The 12907-nt window shown below is 43.7% G+C and overlaps 1 protein-coding gene across 1 annotated transcript in view; it reads left to right on the top strand.

The window, feature by feature from the left end:
• LOC134211230 (E3 ubiquitin-protein ligase listerin) overlaps window positions 1-12907 on the top strand; it is a 28319-nt gene continuing 15412 nt past the window's right edge. Inside the window, exons 1-6 of the mRNA XM_062687926.1 lie at window positions 1-239; window positions 586-1178; window positions 1545-2907; window positions 5625-6719; window positions 6976-7245; window positions 7312-7538. Coding sequence (XP_062543910.1) covers window positions 207-239; window positions 586-1178; window positions 1545-2907; window positions 5625-6719; window positions 6976-7245; window positions 7312-7538 — 3581 coding nt within the window. The 5' untranslated portion in view covers window positions 1-206. The remainder of the gene's footprint in view (window positions 240-585; window positions 1179-1544; window positions 2908-5624; window positions 6720-6975; window positions 7246-7311; window positions 7539-12907) is intronic.

Below are 12907 nucleotides of genomic sequence, written 5' to 3'. Positions count from 1 at the left end.
AGTTTCATTTTGACGGCAGGTGGTGGAAGGTGAAAGCTATCAGATCGTGAAAAAGGTGCTCCCGCTGTCGTTGCGTTGTGCGTGCTCAGTAAAAATATTTTACATTTTGATTTGCGTTATTTAAACTTTTGAACACAAATCGCTTTGGATATTTTTTGTTGGCCTGCAGTTTTCTTGTATCGGACTTTTTTTTACTATAAAAAAGCATGGGTGGAAAACGGACTAAGAATAATACGAAGGTAAGTCAACCACAGAATGTATTTTGAGAAATTATTGAATTTTACCCCAGGTTTGATGGTTTACAACATGTTTAATAAATTTCTCATATAAAAAGAGCGATAATGCTTGTAATAAAAATAATTGATTGTAAAATTGCGGCAAAGTTTTACCCTCTTTCGTTTACTCCGAAAATTGTTGACGTAAGTTGTTTTTGTTTGTTAGCAACTTTCCGCAATGGCGCTATCGATTTCACAATATTACCGGTGGGAACCAAAAATCAATTTTATCTGTCCTCACACTAGATTAGATTGTTGGATCATTATATCGAGTCCTTGCATGATGTGTACCTGTGTATTTTTTTTTCAGCCCTCCAGTAGTGGTCGCAGTGCGGAGATGCTTGGAAGCAACGTGTCAACTTTGTTTGGTTTTACTGCTCTCGATAGCAGCAAAATGCCAGTGGTACCAAGCTTTGTGCAGATTGAAACCCACGGTGAGGACATTGATCCCAATTTGGACGACACATTCCAGATTGTGCTGAAGAAGATGCTCAAGAAGGACCCTGTCACGAAAACAAAGGCTTTACAGGAATTCACCGAACTCATTAACAAATCGGACTTGGAAGTGGTCAAATCGGTGATCCCGTTTTGGCCTCGCCTGTACAGCAACTTATCCATGGATGTAGAACACCGCGTGCGAGAAACGGCTCAGCAAGCACAAGCGGCCGTGATTGGCAAGGCGGGCAAGCATATAGCACCGTTTTTGAAACAGCTGGCACCCGCCTGGATTTCCGCCCAGTACGATACTTACGCACCGGTTGCTAGTGTGGCAGGCCAATCGTTCAGCAGTGCGTTTCCGCCCAGCAAGTTGCGCGAAGTGTTTGTGTTTTGTGAAAATGAAATTCTTGATTACTACACGAAGAATCTGACGGTCCACACGGCGATCACGCTGAGTAATCCAAAGTGAGTATTCGCTGTGAAATATGTAAAACACTTTTATTTTACAGTGATTTATATTATAACCCAAAATATGTACATCACTCGATGATTGTTGAATTGTTTTACATAATACATTTCTTATGCATTTTTATCAACGAATTTTCTCTAATTTCTGATAGATTATTGCTGTTTCTTCTTTACAATCCTTCAAATAAAAAATCATAGCATTTTTTAGTATGAAAATAGAAAACTTAATGCTGTAAACTAATCCTTTTCTCATTATCAGTGGTACTTTTAGTAACCTCCGTTAAGACCAATATTTAAACCACTTTTGTATAGTTAAAGTCTTTTATATAATAGAAAACATGTTCTTATTTTTTTTTCAAACAGATCTCATACACCGGAAGAATGTGAAAACAAGTACCAGCGAGTTTTGATAGCGAGTCTCCGGGGATACGCGCTATACCTCAGTAAAATGCCGGAGGATCAGCTGCACAAATCCGTCGAAAAAAATGGACTTCTTTTGGACAATGCAAAATTTTGGTCGTACCACAAACACAAAGCGCCCGCTGTGCGATCCGCTTGGTTTGAAGTGATTTCTGCACTGCTTCAATATGGAGCATTTTTGGTTGAGAAACATCAGCAGCAAATAACAACCAGTGTATTCCAATTCATGGATGAATCGGAACCCACGGTAGTGATGCACATATGGAGCTCGATTGTCCTCGTGCAAGCCAAAATCCCTAATTGGCACTCGTACCTTAACTTCGATAAAGCGGTGTTTCCTAAATTGAGCAAGGTTTTGCGAACCGGAGGTGGTGGAAATGCTGCCTGCGTTTTCCCCCATATGTTGCCTTTGGTCTCAAAGTTTACCCGCGAAGTTCTCGGAGATAAAATGGAAAAGTTTCAAACGTTATTATTCGATGGAATGAACGAAGGTCTTAAGGCAACGCATTCCAGCAGGACCGACATTACAGCAATCTCGCAAGCATACTATGAGGTGTTTCAGTATGTAGTGATTCAAACAGTGAAAGACGAGCATTTGCAATCCGAAGAAGTTGACCGATTTTGTGAAAAAATGCTGGAAGACCACCTTATGAAAGTAATTGAATGGTGCATCACAACGGAATCTTCCAGCGGGCGATTTATTTTCAGTAATATTGCTTCCCTTCTGGACTATTGGTGCCAGTACAGTGCTGCTGTGAAAATCTACGAGCGACTTTTAGTCCAATTCTGGAATCGTTTGTTTGAAGTAGTCGAACAAAGCATAACCGACGGTGCCGGTGACATTGAACAAGTGTCGCAGTCGCACATCGAATTGGTTCAAAATCTCAAACGAACCTCTCATAAGCGGGTCAAATTCACCAGTGATTCAGCCGAACGCCAAACGTCCTCCTCCCAAACGGAAACCAATCGCCAAACTGAGGAACATGCGCACCGCTTCGAGGATCAGCTGCAGACATTGGTATATAAAATTTGCCGTCTGTACATTGATCGCATCACCGTCACGCGAAGTCAGGCACTGGTTTTGCAGCTGGAGAACCTTGTGCGGCACTTTCAGTGTCCGAAGCTGTTTGAATTTGTGGCAGGCGGTGGGGAAGCCGTCAAACTTGATGGGCTGTTTGAAACGTTTGCCGGTGTCTGGTTGAATGACGAGCGGCTTCAGTCCGAGTACATTGTCGAGATTGTATTGATTTTATACAAATATTTGCCAGAGGAGGAGAGGGTGCCAACGCTGAACAAGTGGATAAAGGTGAGTAGCACTGAACGAACTCATTGAAGGTTTTTCGAACTGACTGATCTTGAGAAGACAGTCGATGCAGTCATTTTTATCATTACTGTCGATTATTTTTGAACGTGTTGTAAAAAAGTTAATCCAATTATTAGGTGTACTATTCATCTTTTTTATTTTATTATTTGGTAATTTATTGTATCGTATTTTCTAGAGAACGAATTTTGTATTTGTTTTGAAATACACTGGAGTCGGTTTTTACGCGGGGGATACGTTCCGCGTAAATCCCGAAAACCGCGTGAAAAACGACTTTTAATCGAAAATTGTTTTTTCGCGATTTTTACGCGATCTATCGACCTGTTTCAAATATGGTGCATGCTCCTTGTGGTACAGAGAATAGAATGTGTTCACAGCATAACTTCTTGGTCATCCAAGAAATTCCTGGAGTAAGGCCTTTAGATCTACACGCGTAACCAAAGGTCTTTCGACCTGTTTCAAACAAGCAAACAAACTGTTTCAAACAGCTACAAATTTGAATTTTGATCTTGGATTTCATCAATCTCGATTAATAGACACTCATATTGCATGTATCAGTTTGCCTCGAGGTACAATCGTTCTTCTAGGTATCAGGTATATTCTCACATCTCACTATTCACATCTTATTATTCACTTCTCACTTAACACTATTCACTTTACACTACTCACTTCTCACTACTCACTTCACACTACTCACTTCACACTTCTCATTTCTTATTTATTGCTTCTCATTTTTAATTTCGTACTTCTCACTTCTCACATCTTACAACTTAGTTCTCGCATCTAATTTCTTATTTTCTACTTCATATTTCTCGCTTTTAACCTGACTTTTCGCTTTTCATTTCTCATTTCTCTCGTTTTGCTTCTCACTTCTCACTTCACACTTCTCTCTTTTTGCTCCCCACTTCTCGCGTCTCACATATTATATATTACTTAATCACTTCTTAATTCGTACATCTCACTTCTCACCATTCCCTTCTCGCTTCTCACTTCACAATTTTCACTTATTCTCATTTCTTTCTTCTCACTTCTCCTTTTTGCTTCTCACACTTCATTTCTCACTACTCACTTCTTGCTTCTCAATCTTACTTCTCATTTCTCACTTATTACTACTTCTTCTCTCTTCTTATTTCTTACTTCTCACTTATCACTTCTTACTCCTTACTTCCCACTTCTCATTTCTCTCTTCTCGCTTCTCACTTGTCACTTCTCACTTGCCACCATTCACTTTTCACTTCTCTCTTCTTGCTCCTCACTTCTCACATTTTCGAACCATTCACTTTTCGCTTCTCACTTCTCACTTTTCACTTCTCATTTCTCACTTCTCACTTTTCACTTCTTCTTTCTCACTTCTCACATCTCATTCGACCTGTGGCTGTGGCCAAACGAGCTTCGAGACTGACGGCCTTTGGTTTATTCACCCAGCATCGTACCTCCAATAAATAGTCTAAGTGTTTTCCCTTGAAAAAAGACTATTTTTATTTAAATCCGTGTAAAAACGACTTTTCCAAAAATAGATCAAAAATCAATTTTTCATGGTTTTAACGACTTGAAAAAAAAACGTAATTTTTTTTTTGAAAATCCGCGTAAATTCAGAAGACCGTGTAAATCCCAAAATCCGCGTAAAAAGCGACCCGCGTAAAAAAAAACGCGTAAAAAGCGACCCCAATGTAGATATTTTTAGAATAAAGAATGCGTTTTTTTTACAATAAATAGGAAGGCAAAAACCGTGCGGTAAGATACGCGGCTACAAAGCAAGACCATGCTGAGGGTGGCTGGGTTCGATTCCCGGTGCCGGTCTAGACAATTTTCGGATTGGAAATTGTCTCGACTTCCCTGGGCATAAAAGTATCATCGTGTTACGGGCCAAACACAATGGATACGTTTGCATGCGTTTTGACAGTTTTCCCGTGGGAAACGCACGCAAACGTATCCATTGTGTTTTACCCTTTAGCCTCATGGAATACGAATGCAGAAATGGTAACCTCGCAGTTAATAACTGTGGAAGTGCTTAACGAACACTAAGCTGCGAGGCGGCTCTCTCTGAGGGATGTAATGCCAACAAAGAACAAATAAGAAGGAAGGCAACATAAAATCACAGAGAACAGACGTTCATCTTCAGTCGCGTGCTTGTGTAAAAGTTTCTACTGGTCATTTTAAAGTATGTCGTTATGCCCCCGTTGCGCGGTGCTAGTGTGCTGTTAAATAATGTTAAAATTTGCCGTGTTTTACTTTTGAGCGCTAGTGTTCATTCCGAATTGCTCCTAGGCTCACTCCAAGGTGGCAGCACTACATTGTTTATGAAGAGTATGCCAACGCCATCACTTAGTGAAATTGAGTTTTTATGTCGGGCAGCCTGCGTTGACGGCGCTGAGGTGTGATTTAAATCTTTACACACGTTTTTAACGAAATTTTGTTCGAGCATCCATGTCTGTTCTCTGTGATAAAATATCTAAAATACTGGTGAAACCGAATTCCAAGAAAGACGTTTTAAGCTGTTTTTTTATCAGCGATTAGTTTGTCAATGCAATCCAAAATATGTATTATGACCGTTGCTAATGGTCACCCTTTTCAACTGGTTCGATACCCTACAACAAATGTGGTGTAGGTGTTGATAAATATGCTTTAGTACACAAATGCTAATATTGCCATCATTACGAATTGTTTACATGCTTTTAACTTCCGCTTTTCCTATTCTCCAGATTGCCAATAAAACCGTTCAGCGCTGGTTGATACTGCGAGCGTTGAGTCACCCCCTCTGTCAGGACCGAAACATAACGAAATTCCTCACCCAAAACGAGGTGAGCCAGAACCTAATTCAATGTGCTCGGGCGGTCACGCAAGGCGATACCAAGGAGAACATGATTCTGCTGCACAAGTGTTTCCTCATATCGGACAGCGGGGACGTGCTCATTGATCCGGATACGTGTGCCAAAATCGTCGAAACAATTGCCACCCCGCTGAAGAACGACGGGGAAATCGAACTGAAGGATACGTGTGCCAGCTTTTTGGCGCAAATTATGCCCGTCGTCTGCGGAGACAGTCGACAGGGAGAACTGCAGCGGCGAATGTTTACGATGTTGTTCGATTTTAGTGCCGAAAATAGCGTGAGCGATTATTTATCCGAAGATACATTGTGGGAGGTCACGACGGCCTGGCAGGATGCATTGTCTAGCGAAGATTTGACGCTTGATCGGGAGCTGATCGAGCAGTGTGCGGGAATTGTGGACAAGGAATTGATAATATTTTTTGATACGGAAAGCTTTAATTTGGAGCGATTTGAAAAGTTGGCTGAAGTTTGCACCAAACTAATGACGTGTTCGACAGAGTCAATGAAAAGGGATGAACCAGAACGTTGCAAACAGATTGATGTTATATTTGGAAGCATCGACAAGAAGGAGTCTGGTAAAAAAGCTACATCCAAAGACGTTTTGGAGAAGTTGGCGATTTATGTTGAACTGCTAAATGGAGGATTGATGGCAAAAAGTGGCGAATTTCAATCGGATTTATCGTCGGAGGCATTTACTAATAATCTGCGGTTTCTGTTGATACGAGAATTGTTTTGTCTCAATGTGGTTTACAAGTTGTCTTGTAATCCTAAACGAAGACCATCACGATGCAGTGACAGTAAAATGGATCATGACGGACAGCCAGATAGTGAATATGATGACGATGATGCCCAGATGGACGACGAGGAAAATTTGATCCACTGCTGGTCGGAATTGATGTATGAAAATGTTCTATCTGTGATATACTCGGCCGCAATGGGCGATACCCTTTTATACAGTACCAATGATGTAAGTTTTCTAACTAAATACAACATTAAATGCTCTATATTTCGATCAAGAAAAGTAAAAGGTGTGGAAGATTCTAGATGCAATTTTGAGACATGTTTGATACCAGTCTTTCGTGTAACTAAACAGAACAAAAACACTTGTCTCAAATTGTATAATTTATAAGAATTCGATTTTTTCTCTAATAGCAAGTAGAGTCGCGAAAGACCTTGGTATTTTTGGTTTACATTTTGTAACGAAATTGTTTTTATGCCCGCAGCTTGACAGTACCGTTGAAACACTTATCATCGGTCTCCAGGAACGCTTGGCGCTCACGTTGAAAAATTTACCGACTGGCATATTGGAGACTCTCAAACAACGCTTGTTCCGTCTAGCTAACGACTCGGGATTACTCTGGGCTAAATCTGTAGCTTCTCTTCTGGAAACAAATCAATATTCTGAGGCCGGGAGTGGAGCTGTTCTCTTGTACGAAGATGCTTCAACGGTCGCGAATAGTGATGACTTGATTACCTACATCAACATTCTACAGGTAAGACGCTGCATAATTAGACAATTCCCCCCTAGACATTGATATCTATGTTCTCTTACTCGACAGGTCTTATCAAAAAAAATGTCACCCAAATGTCTCCCCATCACGCCAAATCTGTTCGAGAACTATTTCGACGTTTTAGTCAAGTTGGCCGCCACTCGCAGTTTGATCGAGAATCATTTTGCCTCTAATTACAACGACGTCGGCGACAGGAGAATTATCGGTAACACATTGATCGTTCTGCATGAGATCATAAGCAAACACAACGCTTCCAAATGTTTACTTTACAACTGGTAAGTTAGCAATGATAAGGAGAATGTAATACTTTTCCAAAGTATTATGAAAGGCAAAAGAGTAGATGACTCCTTTAAATGTATGCATTTGCCCGGAATAAGGCAAAAGAGTAGATGATCGTTTCTTTAAAAATACGCATTTGCCCGGAAAAAGGCAGAAGAGTAAATGACCTCTTCTTCAAAAGTACGCCTTTTTGCGGAAGAAGGCAGAAGACTAGATGACCCATTCTTCAAAAGAACGTATGCGGCCGGAAAAAGTCGAAGCGTATATGATTTATTTTCTACGCATACGATCGGAATAAAACAAATGATAAGATGATTCCTCCACCTTTTTAAGCACACAATTTCTCCTTATAACGAGAAAGAATGCATGCATTTGGTTGGAAGAATTCTAATGAGTAGATCATTCATCCATTCGAAGCACGCTTTAAAAAACTTAAAAAATCACATTTTTCAGGAATAAGGCGAAAAGCACATTTTTTCTTCATTTAAATCCATTTCAATTTAAATTTAGCCGGATTTAGGCGAAAAGTAAATCACAGGCTCAAGGAAAATTGGGCAAAGACAAAAACTTTTTGAATGATTCACCACCGGCGGTGTGTCGTCTGTCTCTTTCCTGAAATTGTGATTGTGTTAGTGCAACACCGGGCAATATCACCCATTCAAAAAATACGGATTTATGTAGTGGTGTGGTGCCAACCTTCATTCCCCCTTAAAACACGCATATGCGTATTCGGGATACGCTTCAAAACGGAGGAAGCGATAAAGTTTGCTTTGGCTAATAATACAGAGGTGCTGCCGTTCAACCACACGAATCAATGGGAAAAGTGGCCGAAGCTGGAGGAAACACCCTCTACTTACGGAAATACCCGATTCCGACTTGACATCCGTGATGTCAGGGTGTGGAAAAGTGAAACGAACAGTGCGGGAATGGTTTCCGGTGGAGTACCTACTGGATATGTTTACTTGTTACCACCGTCTCGAAAATATGGAAACTATTCCATTTTCTAGTTTCCCTCCGAGTATTGTACGCAGCACTTTTCGCTCGATAACCCCGAAAGCTCTCCGGTCCGCCTCTTTTAATGTCTATGCTTCATGTCCATAAAGGGCCACTGGTAGAATCAGAGTTTTGTATGGAGCAATTTTTCGTTTCCGTCTCCATGTTGCGGGACCTAAGCTGGTTACGTAATCCGTAAAAGGCCCTATTCGCAGCATCAATACGTCTTTTCACTTCACGGGAAACGTTATTTGTCACATGTCACAAGCATTCCAAGGTAAACAAATTCTTCAACAACTTCAAACACATACCCTTCAAGCACTACCTCAGCACCAACACCACTTCCTTCCCATATGAGGCATATGAGGCCATCCAATCAGCCGGCAGGCAGTTTCTTCATCCTCCTATATTTTCTGGATAATGTGGTGGATTGATTGATGCAGGTGCTGACTTCCGTGTTTGAGAAGCTCGACCGGGATCTCGTCCTTTCCCAGCAGCTTTACTGTTTTTCAGCTCATTTAGAGCCTCCTTAACCTCGTCCAGCGTTGGTGGTTCCACAGCTTTTCACCGTTTTCACCGTTCAAACAAATCTTCGAAGTGCTCTTTCCACCTTGCTGCTACCATAGTCTTGTCTGTCAGCGAATTCCCCTCTCGGTCATTGCACATGGCGGGCACTGGCGCAGTCTTATGTCGCGCGCCATTTGACAGTTGCGTAAAACCTCCGCATATCGTTTCTATCCATGTTCTCCTTCGCTTCAGCTATCACACTCTCTTCGTGTTGCTTTTTTTTCTGCGGTGGATTCGTTTCTCTTCTGCCCTTGCTACACTGTACCGCTCTCTGTTGGAACGGGTAGTAGCCATTAGCATTTCAACTCCAAGCAACATTTTTCTCGTCCGTCACTCGCTGGCACTCCTCATCAAATCAACCATTTCGTTTGGCGTCGCTGTGCAGTGCCTAACACTTCCTGCGCTGTTGTAGTCACAGCTTCGTCCACAACCTGTTGACGTCGCCAGATCCGATGGCATGCTTGCGGACACATGCAGCTTTTTATAGAACTTCAACAGAGCCCACTGTTGAACCCTACCACATCCTAGGCAGACCCCATAGGACGCACCTTCTGTCTCTAGCTGATATCAGAAGGACAACAGTTCCCAGGCTACACTACCAGCTAAGTACGCAATCCTTAGCTGGCGGTCAATTGTCATTGGAAGACCCGTGGAAGCATGGGTATTGGAACATGTGGGGACCAGAGCTATGTTAGGCGCATGTTCCCCGGATGTCAACTCACCATTTCGTAGCCCAAGGTCAAAATTCGGATAGGAAATGTATGAATAAATAACCGCTCAGCTTCTGAGACGAGCAGACGTATTTTCGATTGCGCTCTCCGAAAGTCAAGCGATTAAATCTAGTGGTTTATTTTTCACCCGTCCGTGCCGCGTCGCGCTTTAGTGATCCGCGATGAGGCGTGAAAATACTTTTCGCATAGATTACTCGCGCTTCCCTGTGAAGCCGTCTTTTGAGAAGGTGCATAGCTTCTGCCAAACAGTTTTAGGACCGAAGAAAGAAGATGTTGTGAGATTCCAGTGCCACCGCGGTGAACAATGTGCGTTCGTCAAGGTTAAAGACCTGACGCTCGCACAAAATATCGTGGACGAACACGACGAAAAACATGAAGTGGACATTGCGGGGAAGAAGCACAAGTTGCGAATAACGATGGAAGATGGAAGTGTTGAAGTGAAGGTACACGATTTGCCCGAAAACGTTTCCGAAAAGAAGATCGTCGAGTTTCTCAGTGCGTTCAGTGAAGTGATTTCGCTGCGAGAGTTGACGTGGTGTGATGGGTTTGAGTTTGGTGATATTCCGCTCGGCATATGGTCGGCGCGTATACTGATTCAGCGAAATATCGATTCGTGAGTAACGATCGATGGCTAGCAGGCATACATCGTCTACAAGGAGCAGATTTCCTCATGCAAACACTGCAAAGAGCAAGCCCACCACACTGGTATATCTTGTGTGCAGAACAAGAAACTGCTGGTCCAGAAGAGCTACGCCAACGTGACGAAACAAGCTGGGCCACCATCACAACCGAAGAAGACGAGCGGCGCGAAACCTTCGATCGTCAAACCGGTTGAACAGCGTACTGTCGCTCCACCACCAGCATCGCTGGAGACTTTTCCCGAGCTGCCTAAGCTAGCGAGTCAGGCCGAACTGTCTGGCTCAGCAATAATGCCAGCCAGCCAACCGCTGAGCAACGCACGAATGATGTCCCCAAGCCCGCTACTGCACATGCAAAGCGCGCGCAGCTCATCATCGTCGTCACTGCAAACACAAACATACGGCGCCGACGTAGTCTTGGTCGACTTGTTTAAAAAACCTGCAACTCGATCGCAAAGCCGAACCGCCGGCAACGAAACAGATGAGTCGTCAACTTCCACAAGAAGCGGGTGAAGCCGAGGACGTCCACCCGGCAAAAACAACGATGCGATGACGGTGACGACGAGCAGGGTGTGGATTCTCTTCCATAAATGGCTCTTACGTCGTACAACCTCGGATCCATCAACATCGGCACAATCACGAACCCCACGAAGCTCAACGCGCTCCGAACCTTTATCAGCAGCCAAAGCCTCGATATCGTGTGTCTGCAAGAAGTTGAAAACGAACTGCTTTCCTTGCCTGGCTTTGTCGTTTTCGCGAATGTAGACCATACGGGGAGAGGCACAGCTGTTGCGGTGAAGGAGCACATCCAGGTCACTCACGTGGAGAAGAGTCTGGATAGCCGATTGATCGCACTGCGAGTGCACGACACGACCATCTGCAACGTTTACGCTCCCTCTGGCACTGCACAGCGTGCGGCCAGAGAAGATTTTTTCAACGGCACGCTGACGTACTACTTCCGTTACCACACCACAAACGTCATCCTCGCTGGTGATTTCAACTGCGTACTGCGTGCATGCGAATCGTCCAGCCCGAATACAAGCCCATCCCTAAAAGCTGCCGTCCAACAGCTGCAGCTACACGATGCGTGGGAGAAGCTATGCCCACGTGATGCAGGCTTCACATACATCAATCGAAATGCGCGATCTCGACTTGATCGTATTTACGTTATGCGGGGACTACGTGACAAATTGCAATCTGCTTTTACCCACGTCTGCTGCTTTACAGATCATAAAGCGATAACGGTAAGACTCTGTCTCCCCCCTCTTGGGCACGAGCCCGGGCGTGGTTTCGGGGCCATCAGACCGCATCTCCTTACCGAAGAAAACGTTACCGAGTTCCAATATAAGTGGCAATACTGGACTAGACAACGTAGAAATTACGGGTCATGGATAGATTGGTGGCTGTCGTACGCTAAGTCCAAGATCATTTTTTTTTCAAGTGGAAATCTCGAACCTTCTACGGCGAATTCCACGACGCGCATCAGCACCTTTATGCGCAACTACGACTAGCGTTCGACGGCTACTATCAGCAACCACAAATGATAACCACCATCAACCGTCTGAAAGGGGAAATGTTGGCCCTACAACGCAACTTCTCGTACATGTTTACGTAGACGCACGTAGCAGGGGAGCCAATGTCGATGTTCCTGCTGGGGGAAAGACGAAGAAAGAAAACGTTAATTACGCAGCTGCAGTCAGAAGAAGAAATTGCCGTCGAGCCTCAGGCAATCGAGGAGAATCTGTTTAATTTCTTTTCGAACCTTTACTCGGAACAAGCAGCAGAAAACGACGGCAATAACAACAACTGGAACGATTTTGCATGCGAAAGTGTTATCCCACCAGATGACCCGTCGAACGAAGCGTGCATGGAGGAGATAACAACAGCAGAAATCCTGTCTGCAATCAGAGCGAGCGCACCCAAACGGTCTCCCTGTGCCGACGGAATCCCGAGAGAATTCTATCTCCGCATGTTCGACGTCATTCACCGTGAGCTGAACTTGCTTCTCAATGAAGCACTCACTGGTAATGTTTCCCATGCCTTCGTGGAGGGCATCATCGTACTAGTAAAGAAAAAAAAAAGGTGATAACACGGCCCGAACGTACCGGCCCATATCGCTGCTCAACAGCGATTACAAACTGTTCTCTCGCATACTAAAAAACCGGATGGAACGCGTTATGCAGATCCACCACATTCTGAGCAACGGACAGAAATGTTCGAATTCAGAACACAACATCTTTCAGGCCACTCTTGCTCTGAAAGATCGGATTGCCAGTCTCCGTCACCACCGACGCGCCGGTAAGCTAATCAGCTTCGATCTAGAGAACGCCTTCGATCGGGTGCGGCATTCGTTTTTGTTCGACACCATGCGGTCGCTCGGTTTCAACGTGGAACTACGGAGGCACGGATAGAAATGATCAGTGAAATATTCAACCG

Source organism: Armigeres subalbatus, chromosome 2 (genome assembly GCF_024139115.2).
Source record: "Armigeres subalbatus isolate Guangzhou_Male chromosome 2, GZ_Asu_2, whole genome shotgun sequence".
Classification (NCBI taxonomy): Eukaryota; Metazoa; Arthropoda; class Insecta; order Diptera; family Culicidae; genus Armigeres; species Armigeres subalbatus.
Note: the sequence above shows the minus strand (reverse complement) of the source record. Positions and strands in the feature narration are given on the sequence as shown.